At 54.6% G+C, this 20,302-nt stretch overlaps 1 protein-coding gene across 7 annotated transcripts in view; it reads right to left on the bottom strand.

The window, feature by feature from the left end:
• The window catches only part of PTPRF (protein tyrosine phosphatase receptor type F), a 93,513-nt gene extending 75,537 nt beyond the window's left edge, over positions 1-17,976 (bottom strand). For 3 of the 7 annotated variants that reach the window (XM_030942921.1, XM_030942926.1, XM_030942927.1), the window contains exons 1-3: positions 17,770-17,966; positions 10,619-10,698; positions 3,465-3,600 (exon numbers count right to left, since the gene is read on the bottom strand). In XM_030942921.1, the coding sequence (XP_030798781.1) occupies positions 3,465-3,555 (91 nt within the window). In that variant the 5' untranslated portion in view covers positions 3,556-3,600; positions 10,619-10,698; positions 17,770-17,966. Of the gene's footprint in view, positions 1-3,464; positions 3,601-8,712; positions 8,857-10,618; positions 10,699-11,784; positions 11,845-17,769 lie in introns of all 7 variants that reach the window. The other 4 variants (XM_030942922.1, XM_030942923.1, XM_030942925.1 and 1 more) reach the window with 4 other exon arrangements.
• Between the last annotated feature and the right edge of the window lie 2,326 nt (positions 17,977-20,302).

Genomic DNA, 20,302 nt, shown 5'->3' with positions numbered 1-20,302 from the left:
CCAGGCGCCTCGTCCACGTGACCTCAGTTAACCTTTCCAGGTAGGAGTGATCATCCGCATTGTGCAATAGGAAAACAGGCCGAGAGAGAGAAAGCAACGGAACCTGTGGGAAGTCCCACAGGGAGCAGAGTCTAGCTAGGCCACCCATAGAACAAGGGGGAGAGCATGACAACAGACCCTGTGTGCTGCACAGGCTCTGGGGAGGAGGGAAATGACACAACAGACACACTCCCAGCTCCTCAGCCTCTGCCCACCTCTGTCTACCCACCCACCACCCACCCCTCCACCCAGCACGCATCCTGCTCTGGGCTCCTAGGATTCTGGGTAAATGGGCCATAACCAGGGTCTCACTCCCACCTGGCCCTGGGACCCCACCTCTGTCCCATGCTGTCAGGTTCTCACTGTGGCTCTCCCATGAGTTCCACAGAGAAGCCCAGCCACATTCCTGCTTCTTCCCCCCAACCCCACCTCATTATGCAATACGCCCCCATTAGCAAATGTCCATTCACCCTTCAGGGCTCCCCTCTTCCAGGAAGCCTCCCAACTCCCTTCCCAAGATGCTTCCACCATGGCCTGTGTCAGTGCCACCCACCCAGCACACCCTGTGGTCACTGCTCACAAGCCTGTGCCTCCACACTACAGGTCCTGCCTGAAGGCAGGCACGTGACACGCACTTGAGATCAGCAAAAAACTCTGCCCTGGCTCAGGACACCTCTGGTCCCACAACCTCCCCTCCTGAGAAGCCACGAAGCATGGCTGGGGAAGCTGCGCTGTGGCAGATCCTACCCCAATGTGTGCCCAAATCTCCACTGGAGCTGCATGTGTGGCACTGACGCTGGGGCCTCTGGGCTAACTCTTGGCAGCTGCTTCTCCACCCGCTTCCCTCCACTCCCCTCAGAGGCCAGGGCCCCCATTCATTTGTCTCGTTAAGAGGCCTATTGAAACACATTTGTCCGCTCCGCGCTTCACTGCCCCAGCCATCAATTCTCTGGGGGGCCTACCCTACCTTCTGCAGTGGCCCTGTCCATGTATGGCCACTTGCCCCTGGCTAGTAGTTGCCCAAGCTCAGCCCGAGACTGGCCTCAGTGCAGGGAGAGATCCATAAGTGTGTGCAGTGTAAGACAGGCCCGGAGGACAGACCCTGGCTCCTGGGGCTCAGTCACCATGACCCCGAGCCCAGGCTCCTGCCCCATGGCTCTCTGCCTGGGAGAAGGCCTGAGTCCCCCGAACTCCCTACCTGGATAAGGCAGGATTTCAGCTTCTTCAGCTGCTTTCTACCTTCAAGACCTGGTCTTTGGGCTTTGGTTCCTAAGGAACCAGCATGGAGGTTCTTGACTTTGCTTTAAAAACTGTTCCGCCTTGCCCCTACCAATTCCTACTGGGAATTGGTGAGCCACTAAAAGAAGTCAGCATGGTGGGTGAGTGGGGTGGGTGGGGGGACAGCAAGGGACGAGGTGGATAGAAGCTTGATAATGCAGGGCGTAGAGAAGGGTTACAACCCTGGGGGCCTGGGGGCAGGACAGACTGAAGGATTCTAAACTGAAGAGGGACATGATGATGTTTTCACCTTGTGACATGACTCTACCTTTGGAATGCAGAATGGATTAGGAAGGAAAAGACTGGAGGCAGGGAAATCGTCAGGAGGCTGCTGCGTGCAAAAGCCCAAGAGCCGAGGGTGGCTTGGATGAAGGCAGGAGAGAGAGAAGTGGATGCATTCCAAAGATATTCAGAAGGTAGAAGCAACGGAGCTTGGTGATGGATTAGATGTGGGATATCATGGAGGGAGGAGGCTGGGAGGAGGCCCAGGTTCTGACTTGGGTGACCAGGTGGGTGGTAATGCCTTTCACGGGAGAGAACGCGGGAAGACAGCAGCCTAGGGGATGAGAGTGAGGGGTACGGGTTGGAGTGCGTTGGGTCTGAGGCAGTAGGAGGGCAGCTCTTCTCCCAGAATGTATTATCTGTTGAAGCCCAGCTGGGCCATCCTTCCCCTGCCCTAGAGCTCCTGTCTGAAGGCCCTCAGAGTGCCTGGGGTTGGGTCAGCGGGGAGGGCAAGGGCAGTACTTCAGTGTCCAAGAGCTGCTGACCACACCTGGACAAGCCTTCACTTTCCTGCCAACCACGGGGGTCACACCTGATAGGGCTTTCTACTCCAACCTGCCCCTGCAGGTTCCAAGCAAGCCTGGAGATACCCTGCCCCACTTCCCCATGTGATTCCCCACCTGTCTTGTTCCTTGCTCTCACCTCCCCAGCCCTCTCTTTGGTACCTGGTGCTCCCATGACCCTTTGCCCAGCCTGTCCAGAGCCCCTTGGGAATGCCTGCCCCTTCTCCTTTCCCTTCTAGCTCCACCCAGGACCCAGCACCTAAGGACAAAGGGCGGGACCATGCCAGTCCCACCCCACTCCAGAATCAGTTTCTGAATAATTAATGAGCCATTAGAAGAAAGAGCCCTGGTGGGGCAAGGGGAGAGATCTGTGCCCAGAGATATGGAGGCAGAGGCGGGTGGAGGAGCCCTATGGCCTGGTGACGCGTGGGCTGACCCCAGGGTTGGCCCTGGATCACCCCTGGGCTCTGGACAGGCTGGGAACGGCCCCTTCCCCCAGGGACCTTGGCTCTGACCTCGCCCCTCCCCCTCAGCTTGCAGATTGGCTAAATCTGCCCTGTGCCCCGCCTCCCACCAGTAACCAAGCAGTGGTAACCATGGTGACGGGGCGGGCTGCGGCCAGTCTCATAGTGCCAGGCAGGGGGAAGGGCAGCAGGAAAGGGACCAAAGTTCGGAGTTGGATCTGGATGGGGACAATTCCACCCCCTTCTAACACAAACACACACAGAGGGGCGTTGCTCAGCTTCCTGCCGGCCAAACACAATCCTTCCCCCATTTCCAGGGCTGAGGAGCTGGGGTGGGGGGGATGCTCCTTTGCCTAGAAGGTCCCCATGAAAGGAGAAGGAGGGGCTCAGATCTGCATATTTGGATCCTGAGGGTCCAGTGTAGGGGAAGAGCTATGGGTGGCTCCTGCTTTTGACCCTCCTTGGGCCTATAGACACACCCGGCATCCTGGGCAAGCATCCATACACATGCCCTGCGTGCCACCCCCCGATTCCCATGCCGACCCCTGGCTGTAGCTCACACTGTGCCTTCAGCACAGATCTGCAACAGTGGACACAGCACACGCACGGGCACACCACACAGTGACCACATGAATCCAGGACAGGTCTCACCCTAGCCCCGTAAGACAGGGTCACGATTCGACTGCCCCACTCTGGTGCCTAAAGATGCTCCTAAGTACCCAGACATTCCTTAGAAAGAGGCTCTCCAAGCAGTGGGGGCTCTCTAGGACAGAAGGTCTAAAGAGTTTCTGGCCATCCTGTCTCTCCTAGTAGCTGGTCTGTCCCCATCCCAGAGTTCTGCTGGGAAGGATGCCACCTTTCAACCTGGGAGATCTGCACCTTGAGGGTTCAGACTTACTGTCACCATGGGCGCCTGCCACCAAACCAAGCATCACCAGTGCAGGCACAAGGGGCACCATCGTCCTCCCTGGGGCTGGCTCGGGGGCCATCCAGGGCTCTAGCTCCACAGCCAGCCACAGCCCAGGACAATCAACCTGTAATGGAGAGAAGGGCAGAGCTAGTTAGCTGGTATTTACTGGTATCCCTAATGGCCACCCCTGCCGCTTCCTGACCCCCACTGACCGACTGACCATCCAGAGCCTAGTTCAACAGACCCCCCCGCCACTTGGGCTGTGCAATGACCACCTAGACCTCTGACCCCAGTGACCACCCAAGTTCCTCACTGGTTCCCCAGCACCCATAAGGACAGCCCAATAGTCACAGTGGAGGGAGAAAGAGTACAGGAGGCCTTCAGGCCATTCTCTAAACCTGAGTAGGGGGTACAGGGAGTGGGTGACATCAGAGAATGTACAGTTTGTTCCATTCCAGACCTTGAGCTTCTAACTCACCCCCATAAGAGGACAGAGAAACAGGGTCAGAGAGACGCTTAGGTGGGACAGAAGACAGAGAGACAAGACAGAGACAAGGAGCAGTGAAGGGCTAAGCAGACTGAGTCTGGAGTCTCCCTGGGATAATTCTGTTGCCCCTCCTCTCCCCAGCAGGGAGGGAGAAGGTGGGAGGCCAGACTCCACAAGCACGCTGAGCACAGGCCCCAGAACACAGGCTTGTTAGCAGATGAGCTCCAGGTATCAGAGGCTTCCAGCCAAAGCCACAAGCCATCAGTGCTCGCCAGGACGTGCTCTTGACAAGCTGCTGCTGCCCTGCCTGGCCACCTTCGTCCTATCCAATTCCCATGGTACCTTCCCACTTCACAGAGAAACCACAGGGAGGCCTTAGTGGCCAGGAATGGGGGTGCTAGACCCTAGAATTCAAACCCCACATCTCTTCTGCCCTTGCCCCAGAAGCCCAGAGCCGAACAAGTGTAGGGAGGATGGGGTGTGAGCCTCAGGGGCCGATGTTTGAGACAGGAAGCTATGCACAAAAAGACTGAGTAGCCTCTGGGACTGGCTGAATGCCTCTAGGCCTTTACTCCCAAGCCTCCTGGCCTGGAGTGCCCCCAGGCACACCTGGGTGAAGCCTCTAGTGTGGCCGCACTGTACATGGGAGATACGCTGCTATCGCTCCCTGGCCCCACTGGTGAGCTCCCCAGGGTCTCTCTCCCATACCCCTCACGGGGGGCACCAGGGGATGTGTGGAAGTGCCCACAAGCTCTGATCACACCATGCTCTGGGCAGACGGATGAGACGTGGTCAATCCCTCATGAATGCTGTGAAGACACAACAGAGCAGAGTGCATGATGGAGGACACGCCTTGGGGCCCCGCAGTGATACCCATGGACTTCGGTCAGGGAGTTTTGATCAGACCCAGGTCCCCGCTGACCCACAATGGTAAAAGAATTTTCAAGGTGACAGGCAGGTGAACAGGAAGGGGCAGGGCTCAAAGGTGCTCCGGTCCTTTCTGAAATTTGAACCCTTGTCTCAACTGAGATAATCAAAGGTCATGAGGTCAGGGAGCAGCAGTTGAGCAAGGGTGTTGGACAAAGCAGGTGGGGCTGCAAAGTGGAATGGGGCCAAACACAAAGGAAAACGGGTGGGAGTTGTCCCCTGTCCCAGGATCTCACCAAAAATCTGAGACAGGAGCTGAACAACAAAGTAAGAACACTGAAGGGGCATGATGGGTGTCCATTTACACCAAGCTGGGGGGGGATCTGCTCCATGATCCCAGAGCTCAGGCGGCTGAGACCACAATGACGCCTGCAAGGCCACGCTGGGATGGGGGTCACACATCACTAAGGCCCTGCCTGAGCTTGCGCTATGGTGCCACATGCAGCCAACAATGGAGCACCTTCCCAGCGGCCATCAGGTGGTGGACTATGAGTGGCTCTTCCTCCCTGGGCCTGTGGACACATCTGGTATCCTATGCCAGGCCAGGTCATCATGGGGGTATGGGCCTCTGATGGACCATCCTGGAGCCCCTGATTGAGATACAGGAGTTTATAACTCAATAGTTGTGTTGCAACAAAGGACAGGGTACAGCGGCCTTGTACCGGCATCACGGGTATAACACTATAATAGTCACAGATGTTTACTCCCAGGAACAAGCATTCCAAGCATGTAACTAACCCCTGCCAGGCAGGCTTCATAGGGACATAGTCCCCCAGCACGAGCATATCTCCCTGCTCTGAAAATAAAATGCACAGTATAGTCATCACAGGATACAGTTCCCCAGTACAATGAGCAGAGGCTTAATCCCCTGTAGCCGCCTTGGTGCGGTAATCATAGCAGTGTAACTCCCAGGTGCAGACATTATGGAGGTGTAACCATGTGGTCTAGATATCACGTGGGTGGACCCAGAGGGTACAGTGCAGCTGCCTGATAAGGACATTACAGGGGTGCAACTCCCCATACATCATCACAGAGATGTAATGTGCTGTTACAGACATCACGGTGGGGGCAGAGCTCCCAGGAGAGCCATCGTGGGGGTAAACTCCCAGAATAGACACCCATGTGGTACCAGCTTGGATGAGAGTCTGGCCATGGGTGTTAAGAGAACTTGGGCCTCAGGTAACCCTACCCCCAACCTGGGGCCTCCAGGAACCCCGTGTCTCTGGGTTGGGGTGCTCAGGACACTTGGTTCAAATCCAGAAAGTAGAAGAGAGAGCTTCTTCCAGTGGTCCATGATGGACACAAGGACACAGATGCCCAGGGAGATGGGGAAACACAAGGGACACACACAAACACATTCTCAGGCAACTACTCTGGCAACCACACAGCTGTACGAGCCAGGGCCTCTCCCTCACCAGCTCCTGGTGAGAGCAAACTGCCTCCCGCCCCAGACTCCGGGCACAGAGCCTGCCCTGGTGTCAGGCGGTTCAGGCCACTCCCAGCTCCAGGGCCTCCCTCATCAGAGCAGAGCAGCCCTGGATCCCCAGGCCTGGCCTAAAGTCTAGACCTTGGCCCTACACCAGCCCCCAGAGTCCCAGGGTCACCTGCGGGGAGAAGGTGGGAGAGGAACAGGGGGCAGGGCTGCTGCTAGCCTGAATGCGGTTGCAAGGCTGAGCACCTTGTGAATCCATGCAACGGGCTTCACAGCAGAGCACCCACTTCACCAGCATGGCTGGGTGAGCCTGGGCTTTCAACAACCGAGATAAAAACAAGGCCGGGGCACTTGGGCACTCAAGCTCGTCTCTGAATTGCACTGTGGACCATCCGTTCTGCCAAGCTGACATACTTGGGCAGGAACACAATTACATACGGTATGATATTATAGAATATAATTGGACACAATTTTTCCACATTCAGAATGGTTTTAATATATCCTTTTTCTTTGCTACGTCAGTGTAAAGCTGCCAACTGCCCTTTCTTGGGAAGAACTGTCCTTTATTCTCAAATTTTATCCTTGGTGTTAAAATGTTCTTTCCTGTATGAAATGATGGGGATAGCAGATAACAGTTGTTTTTTTATAATGCCTTTACTTGGCAAAATAAAAAATTGCCAACCCCATGTCTGGCTCGAGTACTTTTGGAAATTGTATTGGTTCGTGAAACCAAAGAGCCTGGGAATCACTGCTTTGAGGGAAAAGGAAGAAGCAGGCACTAGAGCAAGCCACAGCGTTCGCATATGAACGTCACAGAAGGTTCATGTTACAAAACACAGAAGCCATGCCACCTCCATGCAGCCCACCCTAAGCACCCGGCCAGCCTCTGTGGGGGCCCAAGGGACCATGTGACACCAATGATGGGGGGTTCCCTGGCTGGAGAACAGCTGGGATCGTTCCTCAGTCGTTACAAATATGCAATCACAGATTGATTTGTTTCCTTGGGCAAGCATTATTATTCACAAATATTAATTAGTCTCCAGATACCACCTGTTTCTGCAGCCTCCCCAACCTTACCTCCCCAGGCCAGGACCCTGGGGCCCAGAAATGGACATGAGCAGAAGGAGGGGTATCCAGGGCCCCACAGAGCAGACGGCCAAGAGGAAAAGCCAGCACTTGGGCAACGGGAAGGAAAGCGCCTGTCGGCAGGGCGAGCTCTGAGCTGTTCATCTTCTAACCAGCGGGCAGCTAACCGAGCCCTTTTGTCATGTTCTGGGCAGTTCACCGCGTGGCACTGCAGCAGCGGCCGCGGAGGCGGAAACAGGCCTTGTTAGACTTGGGAAGGGGAAACCAACATGTTTCCAACTCTCACCAAAGCAACCACTGGATTATGACAGGAATAAATCACAGTCTCAGCCAGGACCCCTGACCTAGGGAAGGAGGGGCCTGTGGGGAAGAGGGCGAGGCCGCCTTCCCTCCTCCAGCCAGTTGGCTGAAATCTGTGAGCAGAGCCAGGAACAGCCCTCCCTCCCACAGCTGGTATTGGGGCTCCCACCAGCTGGACTGAGTCCCACCCTGTTGCAGCTCTTAGTTTCTCCATCTCACTGAGGAGTGGAGGGGGAGATTAGGAGGAGTGTCACAGACTCGGAGGTGGCAAAGGGTCAGCAGGAGACTAGCTCTGGGGGCAAGCGACCAAAGGGGACCAGGAGAGGTATCTTCCTGCAGCTGTAATCCCTAAGCCTCCAGGCCCCTTCCTCTGGGGCTGGGGTCCCTCTTGGATTACTGTTCCCCAACTTTGCTGCCTCCAAGCCTCTGTACTTGCTGTTCTGTCTACTGGAAAAAAATGACCTTCTCCTGCCCCAGCACTCCTCACCCCTCAGAACTCTGCTCAAGTGGCCCATCACTGTCCATCTTCCCCACTGACCCGCCCCAGTTTTCCAGCTTTGTACAGTATAGTGAAAGCAGCAAGAGGCTGTAGACCAGAGGTTCTCAATTTAGGATAATTTTGCCCCCATGGGACATTACACAACGACTGGAGACATTTTTGATTGTCGAGACTGGGGAAAGCGGGGAGACGCTACTGGCATCTGGTGGGAAGAAATCAGGGATGCTGCTAGACACTCTATAATAACAAGCCCCACCCCCACAATAAGGGGTTATCTGATCCAAAATATCAACAGTGCTGAGGCTGAGAAACCCCAACACAGACAACAAGATCCTTTGCCAATTGAGTCTAGAGCCTGACCTGGCCCCTGCCCCAGAACCCAATCCCCTGGGCACCCTGGGCCTTGTACCCAAGGCAGCTCCAACCTGGCTTAATTCCTGTACTAGCCGGCTCCTGGCCTTGGGACCTCAGAGTACCTTCCCCTGTACCCCCGTATCAGCCCTACCCAGCTTCCAGAAGTCAGGAACTATAGCACACCCCATCTTCACCCCATCAGACATCAGCTAGTGGCCTCCCCAGAGGACAGAGGGCTCCACCTTCAGGTACCTCTTCTGGCAAGACTGAACTTCAAGGTAGGTCAGACCATCATCTGAGGATGGAGAGGCGAAGAGACACATGATGTCCCTATACCCACCCTCCCCATCTGACCTTTCCAGCCTGTGACATAGTCCCTCTTGCACCCTCTACATAACCCCAGTGCCCGTCTCACCAAGCATAGGGCCTGAACTCCAGCAGACACCCAAGACACACACATTTCCTTCCCCCACCCTGGCCAGACCCATCTCTTCCACAGCCTTGTTAGTTCAGCCACCCATCCAGATGTTCAGTGGGCAGGGTAATGAACAAGACAGTCAGAGGCTCTGCCTTCAAGGAGCTTACCGAGAATGAACAGACCCACCGAGTTCTTGGCTCAGGATGGCCCAACCAGAACTCATCTGCCCCAATCCCACTCCTCCTCCAGGGTGTGCAGTCTTGGGGACAGCTCCACTATCTGCTCAGTCACCAAGCCCACAAACCCTCCTTAACTGCTCCCTTGTCCTCATCCCACACATCTAACCCATCAATAAGTTTGAATCTGCCCTGCCTTCATCCTCACTACCACTGTGTTAGTAAGACCTCATCACTTCCTGCCTCTTCGGTGGGCTTCCTGCCTTCAATCACTCCCCTCCAACCTGGCCTGCACACAGACCAATGCCACCTTTCAGCACATAAAAATGCAAATCTGCACTTTTGTTTGCCACTTTATTCCAGAGCAGGCACTCAGACAGTGTTCCATGAATGAATCAACGGATGGGCAATGGACAGATGAATGCATGGATATTGCTTCTCTGCTTAAGAACCTTCAATGCTGCTGTATTGCCCTCAGGAAAAAGTCTAAATAACATCTTTAGCCTGACATCCAAGGCCCATGATGCTGACTCTAAACCAACTCGCCAACTTCATTCCCTACAACTCCAGCCCACCCATTCTGTGCTTCTAACAGAGAGGAGGGGCCGGGCGCGGTGGCTCAAGCCTGTAATCCCAGCACTTTGGGAGGCCGAGACGGGCGGATCACGAGGTCTGGAGATCGAGACCATCCTGGCTAACACAGTGAAACCCCGTCTCTACTAAAAAATACAAAAAACTAGCCGGGAGTGGTGGCGGGCGCCTGTAGTCCCAGCTACTCGGGAGGCTGAGGCAGGAGAATGGCGTAAACCCGGGAGGCGGAGCTTGCAGTGAGCTGAGATCCAGCCACTGCACTCCAGCCCGGGGGACAGAGCGAGACTCTGTCTCAAAAAAAAAAAAAAAAAAAAAGAAAAAGAAAAAAAGAGAGGAGGACAAGGGGACCTCAAAGATGCAGAGGACATGCCCAGATCCTGCAGGCACCATATTCTCTCTACCACAACCTACAGTCGATGGTAACAGTCTTTTCTACAGAAATGTGGTGAATGGAGAAGCAGAAGATAGATCCCGGTCTAAGTCCCAGGACATCACCAGAAGCCTATTTCACACCTACAGTAGCTGACGAGCTGTATGTCATTCCCCATCCACCTCTATCATCCACTCCAGCCAGAAACTCAGGCACCATCCGTGACATCTCCCCTCCCTCATGCTCCGCATTCAATCCTTCACCATGTCCTGTCTACTCCACCTTCCTAAATAGCACTCACATCCCTTCTCTCCACTTCTGTCACAGCCTCCCTGGTCCATGCCTCCACATCTCTCACCAGCACTCACTGGATCATGTCATGCCCCCTGCTGACACCCCCTATATAGTTCCACTGACCCTGCACCAAAGTCTAAGCTGCTCAGCCTGGCTCACAGGACCCCTATGCACTCCTGCTCCTGGCCACTTCTTGGGGCACACTCACCAGGTCTTTGCTTCTTCACCCCAGTCACTCTTGCTGGATACTCAGCACCAAGGGCAGGGCACCAGGGCCTCCGCTCCTTTCTGGACAGAAAGGAAAGCATATGAAAAAACATCAAGAATTTCATCACAGCAGCATATGTATTGACACAGAAAGACATTAAAAATTTGCTGTTTATGCAGAAAAAAAAAGCAGGTTATGGAAATGTTCATGTAGAACCATCCCCATCTGGTAAAAATGCCCATCTTTTCCCTTCACTCCCTCGTTCATTCATTTTGATACTCCCTGAGCACCTACTACGTGCTAGACCTCCTTCCAGGCACTAGCCATATAGTTGTGAGCCACACAGACCAAGTCCCTGACCTCAGCAATAGACTCTGTGGCCCAGCTCCTCAGCATGACCCCAGAGCCAAGCAAAGTCGGCCACCTCTGCAGCCCTACCTGCCCATGCTCTCCTCCTGCCAGAATGGGGACTTCCTCTTCTGATCCTCAAATGTGCCAAATTTCTTCCTGTCTCCCAACCTTGCCGGTGCTGAATGCCACTGCCTGGCACAGGCTACCTGTGCTCCTCTTGCCAATTTACCCTCGGATCTCAGATCCAGTGGCACTTTCTCAGGGAAGCCTTCCACGATGTCCCAGACTACCTGCCTGGACCTTGGCTTGGAGCTGTGACCACAAACATGACTCTACATATTTTTACAATGATTGAGTCACTATCATAAGCTTGATAGGAACATGGACTGTGGCTGCCCAGCTCATCTCCATATTCCCAGCGCCGGGCTGACAGCCGGCACGTAGTAGGTGCTCGGTCAACATACACTGAATGAGTGGATGAACGCATGGATGAGTTCAAAGAAAACAGTCCAGCCTGGAAGAACACACTCCAACATACATGCCAGTCTTCAAAGAAGCTTCAGAAGCAATATTTATTTTTGACTTTCTGCTTCTCTATAATTTTTAAAATGAAGGTGTGCCCCTGGATGCCTCCTCCGCTGGCACACATGCAGCGACAGAGCCCAGCCCCTTCCTTCTAGAGCCATTATTGAGCCCCCACCAGCGTGGGTGCCATCCTGAGTGGGGGTGGGGGTCAGACACATCCACACCACCTCACAGAAGCTCAGCTGTTTGGCCTACTCGATGCAAGCTGCACCTTGTAACAGGCTTCTCACCTCATGCCCTCACATGCACAGTGATCCTCGCCCCACTCCACTCTGCCACCTTGGCTCCTCCTATAACGGATACAAAGAAACCACAGTGAGAGGGTGGTGCATGGGAATGTCCTCACTGGCCCAAGACTGACCCTCGTCGTGAAATCAAGGACACACCTCTGCACCTAGAAATTACCCTCAAGTTGCACTAACCACCTCTGCCAATATGGGGGTGCTCTCATCGACTGAAGGCCATCCCAACTGACCCAAGACGGCCCTCGCCAGCTCACCGACCCAGCCTCCACTGCCCCACCTACGTGCACCAGAACCCGCAGCCCTCTCTGCATGCTTCCCTCCCAGCTCCCCAAGTCGAGTTTCTCGTTTCCAGCAGCTGCTGCTCCCAGCATATAGGCTGCCCGGCGGGTCTGGCCAGACAAACCAGCTTCCAGGCCCCAAACTTAAAGGCCCATTTGTCTAGAGATGCCCGCAGGGCCTCACAGTATTCAAGTGAGGTTTTTGGCTACGCCATTGTGCAGAGACCCTGGGCAGAGGGGCAGAGTCCAAGGCAGGGAACTGGGTAATGGGAAAGGCCTCCCCCAAGCTGGCCAGGCACTGCTGCCACACCCAGGGCCACAGCAGGGTCTCGTGCTTGGAATCTGAGATAGGCCCTACATGGAGCAGAAGCCACACCTGGAAAGAGGAGTGTACCCAAAGTGGCCAGGGACCGTTTTAGAAGACTAAACATTTGCAAAGACCCAGAGGCACACAGAACAGCATGAGGGCAGGATCCTAGAAAAGCCAGACAGTAATTTTGAACCACATCAGTCTGGGATCAAACTGGTCTCAAAACAACCTATCAGGCAACCAAATAAAGACTCAGATTCACCAACTGCAACTCCCAGAACTACTCTACACTCACATTGGGACAGAGCCCAGAACAATCAGGACAACCAGATACACCCCTAGAACAGAGCTGGCACTGACACCTGGAAAGTTGACTAGAAAGCTACTCAGAAAGGTCCTGAATGGTTCAGGACCCAAGTTAGAAACCACACTGCTGGCCAGTCACAGTGGCTCACCGCTGTAATCCCAGCACTTTGGGAGGCCAAGGCAGGTGGATCACTTGAGCCAGGAGTTCAAGAGCAGCCTGGACAACATGGCAAAACCCCGTCTCCACAAAAAATACAAAAATTAGCCAGGTGGGACTACACTTGTAGTCCCAGATACTCAGGAGGCTAAGGTAGGAGGATTGCTTGAGTCCAGGAGGTGGAGGCTGCAGTGAGCCATGACTGTACCACTATACTCCAGCCTGGGCAACAGAGTGAGATTCTGTTTCAAAAAAAAAAAAAAAAAAAAAGAAATCACACTGCTTTGCACCCAGAAAGGCCTCAGAAGGGGTGAAGTCCACAGTCATGTCCAATATCAAGAAAGAAAGCCCTTGGGGTTAACCCAGGTCTGGCCCCAGCAGGGTTCCCCATCATCTGCCAGGCCTGAAACCTGGCCCGGCAGTGGGTCAGCAGCAAGTAGATACCTAGGGGAATACAGGCACAGCTGCCCTCTGGAGCAACCCCCAGAATGCCCCTGTGGCTGCACCGGGAACAGTCCCCAGAAACAGCAGCTAAAATACTGCTAAGGAGCTAAAACCGGAGTTCTCGGACCTAGAAGTCATGGTCCCACAGAGACGTGGTGCATCTGGACCACAGAGGCAGATGCTGGTGAAAAGAGCCTCAGTAGAAGCCCAGGGCCCAGGGAGGGTGGAAGGAAATGGAGAACTCAGTACCCCAAGGCTGCCCCTTCTCAAAATTCCCTTCCACCTACCCTAAACCTGGAGTCTCTTCTGCAGGCCTCACCTCTAGTCTTCTCAAGCCCACCACCTGAAGGTCAAACACCTGAGCAACATTCACAATCCCATCAATAACAATGGGGGCTGGGCACCCCCTTTGTTGAGGACCTCGACCTGCTAATCTCAGCCCAGAATTGCAGCAACCTTAGACAGACAGGTATCCTAACCTTAGCAGTCTATCTTCTTATTAAAGGCAACCTCATGTGACCCCTGATGGGAGAGTGCGTTTACACCGCCCCTGTTGAGGATGATTACAGTAACTGCAAACACAGACAACAGTACTCACTAGATGCCAAGCCCTGTGCTATGCACACTTCATACATACATCTTTAATCCTCATAATAACCCTTATAAGGCATGGGTTTTTATTATAATCATTTGACAAATGAGAAAATGGATTCAGAGAGGTTAAGCCACCTGCTTAAAGTCACGCTGCTAGTAAACAGAGTCCAACCCTAGCAGTATAAAACTCGAGCTCTTCCCCACTGTCGGAGGTTACTTTCTCTGATAGGCACAGCTCCACGCACTCACAAGCTCTTGCTTCTCTTTGTCCGGGACACATTTCTCTCCCATACCCTCACACCAAAGCCCCTCCTTGATGCGCCTCCCGCACTGAGCCTCAACTGCCCTAAATACCTCAAGGGCCACATGTCCAACTAAGAGCTTATTCTCTGCCCCTCCTCACCAAGTCCCTAACTCAGTGAAGCTTCAGGGCCTTCAGTGAAGGCCCGCTCTACCACTCCCAGGAACCTGGACTCCTTCCTCTTCCTCTCCTTCACTCCCACATGCAATAATCACTCTGTCCTGACAAGTGTGCCTTCAAGATGGCTCCATGCTACCACCTATCAAAGCCAGCATCTTCTCTTACCTTACTTACCTACACCTCTTGCCCCACTGGGCACCCTGTCTCCATCCTTTTCCCATAGCCACAGAGCATTTTCTGGAAACATAAACCTGACCACCGCACACTCCACCCTCCCTATCCAAGCTTTAAGCTTGGTGTTTTCTCTCTGGGTTCTCAGAGTAAAATGACAGGTACTTAACAGGGCATTCAATGCCCTCTGTGATCTGCCACATCTCTGAATACTTCACAAGTGACAACACCTCCCAGTCTTTATTCATACTATTTTTTATCTGCCTCAAGTCCTTTCTCTCTTCTTCAAACTCCTATTCATCCCTTCAAACCCAGTTCGGATCACTCCTTCTTGGTCTCCTCTGGGACTCATCTCACCCTGACCTCTGAACTCTCCCCTGTCTCTTGATGAACTCTTCCAATGTTCTAACTCAACTCAGAACTGCAGCTGCTTTAGCTGAGCAGATGCCTGAACCTTAGGCGTGGGCCGCCTCTTCTACATAGCTGTTACTCCCAAAGGAAGCAAGGCAGCCGGGGCTAAAAGTGCCTACCCCGGGGTCTGGCACATAGTCAGCAATTAATAACAGGTAACTGAATTGCTTTTGCATTCTCATGGTGCAACCTGCTCCCACAGGGACCACGAGCTTCTCAAAGGCAGGGCCCTGGCTGCAAGCTTGGACCAAGCACACAGCAGTGTCAGTCACATGGGAAGTGACTGCTACTGCTGATGATGCACTGCCACACAGTTCCCTTGGATTCTTACAACAGCCTTGGGACCAAGTCCGGGTTGGATTAGCTGCCCCATTTTACAGGGAGTGAAACTGAGACTCAGGGAGAAAGGGGCCTCTTTGAGGCCTGAAGCTGGAAAGTGGAGGAGCCGTGGTATGTATCACAACCTCTATTGCAGGAGGTCTGGGTCCCCTCCTCCCCGCCCCCAGTGAGGATCCTTAAAGCTAGACTCCCATAGTTCGGGCTGATGGAAAAAGGGTGGACTGTGCCCAAACTGCCAGGGCTGGTATTTTGCTGCATATCAATACGATTACCTACAAAAGATGTGTTGCTAGTTTACGTCTGCTGCAGTCTATAACTCTGCCCCATCAAATTTCTTCACCAGCACCCAACCACCCCCTCCTCTCTTGGCAGCCCTGTACACCAAGCCAACCTGCACAGGGCACACAAAGCTGGATAAAGGGGAGGTATCAGTAGTTGCAAGAGGAAGGAAGAAACGGAGGAAGGAAGGAATTATGCTAAAACAATTTTCTTGTTGAAAGAGGGAAAAGGAAGAGCAGTTGGAAAAAGAAACTAAAAAAACAAAACAAAACACTATACAGACACTTCAAATGATGAGGGAGACAGAGCAAGTAAAATGTGCAAGAAAGTGCATATACAAAAATGCACAAGGATGACTGTGCATGTGCACAGGTGTGCTGCGAGTGTGCAGGCACAGATTGCTTGAGACCTGGCTGGCATGTGGGTCCAGGTTTGTGAGTGGGGTCAAGAAAGCAGCTGAACAAGGAGTGTGTGGGGGGGTGGAGGGGGGTGAGCTGAGTGTGGAAATGAAGGCAAGAGGGTATGAGAGAGAGTGGCCTGTGCCTGGGGCTGAGAATGTAGGGGGTTGTACTTGGGGAGTTACACCTGCTTCTTCTTGAAGCCCTAGGCTCATTCATATAATCAGTAAAAAACAGGGATTTTCATGCTCCCTGAAGCAAGAGTTAATAAGGCGCTAAGCACAGAAATTTCCTTAGATAGCCTGTCAGAACTCTCTTCTGGATCCCTCAGATCCCCGAAGCCTCCCAAAGGATCCCCCATCAGATCTTCCCTTCTCAGCAGATCTCTCCCCATGAGCACCCGCCTGGAACCACCACCCCACATCCTTTTCTACGCCTCTCACCCCAGTGCTGGTTCTCAGGCCAGATCTGGCACCAGGTCGTTCTGGATCCCTGCCCTTGTTCCTTCAGTAGTGGAGCCTTCCTCATCGTAATCCAGCCTCCCGGCCCTGCTCTGTGGCCCCTCAGGGAGATCCAGACAACCCGCAGGCTGGGGCAGCCTCCCTCTCCCATTTCACAGCTCAGGCAGGTAGCGCTCCCCACCCCCAACCTGCTCCAACTCAGGGGCCCTGCACTGAGGGACAGGGGGGTTTGAAATGAGGAGAAAGTCTAGCCCCTCCCCCTCCGGGGTGGAAGAACCAGAGGGGCAGCATTCCAGGGAAATGGGGGGACGCCTAGCACAGAGGGTGCAGAGACACCAAGAGATGGGTGAGAGACAAGAGGCAGAGAGAGACTTAGGAAGGGAGACAGAACCCAGGGAGAGGAAACAGAAGAGACCCAAGGGGAGAGAACAGAGAGACTCAGGAACAGGGAACAAGATGACCCAGGGAGACAGAACGGAGAGACCTGGGGAGAAAGAACAGAGTGACCTGGGGAAGAAGAACGCAGACAGCCGGAGAGACCCTGGGATTGCAGGGGCACTGACACGGGGAGGCAAAGACGCCAAGGAAAACAGAAAGCAGCCGAGACAGAGACGTGGGCACGACGATGGGGAGCCGGCACGGCACGGCACGGGACGGGACGCGGGGCGGCCACTGAGTGAACTTTCGGAGCGGGTCCGAGTGGCCACGTCCTCATGGGACAGGTCGCTCCAGGGCCTCCAGGGCGTTGCACCCGGTTGGGGGCGGGTACAACCCGTTCGGCCCCTCCCCACCCAGTGCTCGCGAACGAAGGGGGTGGGGGCCTCCAAACTCGCGCCCGGCGCAGCCCGGGACCGCACGTGCGCCGGGGCCGCGAGCGAGACCCGGGCGCGCCGGCTGCGGATCCCCCGTCGGCTGGGAGGGGGCGCCTGTGCGGCGGGGGCGGGGGCGCGGCCTGGACCCGCCCGGAGCCGGGCGCTGAGGGGTCTGAGGGCCGCCCCCGGAGCGCGTCCGCGCTAGAAGGGGGGACGAGGCGGGACTGATGAGGGGGAGCAAGAGCGCAAACGGGAAACTTTGCGCTGGGCGGGGGAAGGGGGGGCGGGCTGCGGCTAAGGTGCGGCGGAGAGGGAGGGAGGCAGCGAGGGGCGGCGGGGAGCGAGCTAGCCGGCAGCGCTGGGGGCGCGTCTGCCGCGGGGTGAGCGGGGAGGAGCCGCCAGGCTGGGGCGTGGGGGGGGCTTCGCCGAGGCTGCGGGCGCGGCAGGTGGGGGCGCGGCCCGGCCTCAGCGGCGCCCTCGTCCCCCCGGGACCGCCCCCAGCTCCGCCGGGTGGACTAGCGGGGAGGGCAAGGAGAACGGGGAAGGGACGGGCGCGGAGGGGCTGGCGGGGGGCCCGGGGGTCACTCACCGCCTATCCAGGGGCCGTCGGTCCGCATGTCCCCCCGCAAGCCGCTGGGGCCGCTGCTCCCACTCCTCTGCCGCCGCCGCCTCCACCTGGTCCCGCTCCTGCCACCGCCACCCGAGCTGGAGCCGGAGCCGGAGCCGGAGCCGGAGCTGGAGCCGCCGCCTCTGCCGCCGCCACCGCTCCCGCCGCTCCCGCGCCAGCTCCAGCCGCGCGCTCCCCTCTCGCTCGCGCCCGCGCCCCTGCCCCTGCCGTGCGCGCCCCCGGCGCCGCCCCTCCCCTCGTGCACTCTCGCTCGTAGAGCCGCGGAGCCGCGGAGGCCCAGAGAGGCCACAACTCAACGCCAAGTCGAAACCGACCGGGACCTCAATATTGATCCCGAACCCCAATAATGAACATGGACAGACCAAACTCTGATACTACATCCAGACCCTTCTAGTGGCTCCCAGTCCTAGCATGAACCTAATACCACTCTAGGACCCCATTTCCTCCCCATACAGATCTGAACCTGATACTGAGCCCACACTTTGCCCTAAACCCAATATTGAGTCCAAAGCCCTTAATCTGCCCCCAAATTAGCACAAGTAGGAATTTTGTTCTGAACCTCTGTACTGATCCCAAATACCAATTCTAAATCTAAACCTCTTTATTACTTCTACCTGCCCTAACCTTGATAGTGACGCTGGCACCAACTCTGGACCTTAAATGGACCCCTGTGCTAATGCTAAGCCCCCAGTCCCTAAATGAACCCTAAAGTCCAAAAGCTACCTTGCTATGGACCGCAATTCTCTCTCTTCTGAACCCCAAGCCTTACATAAAACTCCAGTACTGCTCTCCCATTCCCAGATCAACACCAATGCACTCTGAATTGGGATTCTCAATTCCAGAGTTGGGATTGAGTCACCAGAAAAGGACCCCCAAACACAGATACTGACCTGAAACCCCACCCAACCTTGAGACCATTTAGGACCCTAAACCAACCCAGCTTTAATAATAATCTTGGAACCCAAGATGAGACTGGCTTTGCAGAAACCCCACACAAAGCCCCTTCATCCTCATGCTCACCCTCTACTTCTCTGACCTAGTGTCAACCCCAAACAGAGGCTGGCTAATACCCCAATATTATACCAATTCCAACTGTGAACCTTACATTGGCCTCGGAATTAAAGACGTGATAATGCCCTCCAAGTCAAATTTAAATCTCAGTATTGAGTTTCTGACTTCTCATATCAAACTCAAATGATGACCCTAGAAATGTCTGGGTGAAACCAATAACCTACCTGAAGATTTATTCCAAGACCTACTGATCAGAGGGATTTGATGAGCTTCAACCCAAGAGCCCCTGCCTCCAGACCCCGCCCCCATGCAATCCATGCTACAACCACTCAAGAGTCAGCCAAAGCCACACCAGCTCTTTCCTATCTACCGCCCCGCCCCCCACCCCCCACGCCCTCCCACCATTCTCTGCCACTGCTTGCTAGGCTTCACCATGAAGGATGGGGGAACCTACCCCCACTGCCCTGGGTCAGGTAACTGAGCAGAGGAAGAGATGACATTTCTCCTCTGTGGGGTTTCTTCTGCGGGGTGTTTCTGGTATAACACCTGAGTTTGGAGTCAGGTGAGAAATAAAATTTGGACATTGTTGAGGTGCCTGGATTCAGGGATCACGTGGTAATGTGCAGGGCAAGGTTGCTGTGATGTTCAGGGATCTGGGCTGAGGGATCAGGTTCTGGTAACCACCTGATTCACTGCCTGTTTTTGTCCTGAACTTGAATTCACAAACAGTGCGTGTGCGCCCCCTGGTGTGTGAGGAGGGGATGGGACTGGCTCTGGTGATTCTGGACAGTTCGGTTTGGATGACAAACGGATCAAAAATGAATATTTCCAGTGTGTGGTTTTTCACAATTGGTAATTTTGGTGCACCATAGGGGAAGTATTGCAAATTTTATGCATCTTTAAGCATTTTTGCCTTTTTTTCCAGAACTTTGAGGATTTAGAGTTTCCAGGTCGGCCCCCAAATTTTAAAAGTATACTTTTCAGCCAATTATGCCTGCCCATTGCTGAGTTATTAAAACAGTTCTTTTCCTTGGCTTCATTGGCCCACCCTCTCCTCACTGGCTCCTCTCTCCGATTCCTTTACCACCTCCTCTTCTGCTCTTCTGGGACTCTGTCCTAGGCCTCCTCTTTTCTCTTGCTCTGCCCCTTTTCCCTGGACCATCTTGACCACTACCAACCATATGCTGATGACTTCTAAGTCTCTATCTCCAGTCTGGGCCGCTCCTGTGAGCTCCAGATCCATATAACTAAGAGCCTCCTCTGTCCTGCCCACCCCAGATCTGCTTACCTTCAATACTCCCCATCTCAGGCAGTGTCATCTTCAGTCACTTGGTCACTGACATGCAGAGACCTTCCCTCCTGCATCACTGTCCAATCAGTCATCAGTCCTGCAAATTTTGAAAAATAGAGATTAGAGACCATATGGCTTCACGACGGACACATGCAGAGAGTTTCTGGCTTTTGGGTTTCAGTCCACACACAC

This window comes from Rhinopithecus roxellana, chromosome 12 (assembly GCF_007565055.1).
Source record: "Rhinopithecus roxellana isolate Shanxi Qingling chromosome 12, ASM756505v1, whole genome shotgun sequence".
Lineage (NCBI taxonomy): Eukaryota > Metazoa > Chordata > Mammalia > Primates > Cercopithecidae > Rhinopithecus > Rhinopithecus roxellana.
This window is presented reverse-complemented; position numbering and strand designations above follow the sequence as displayed.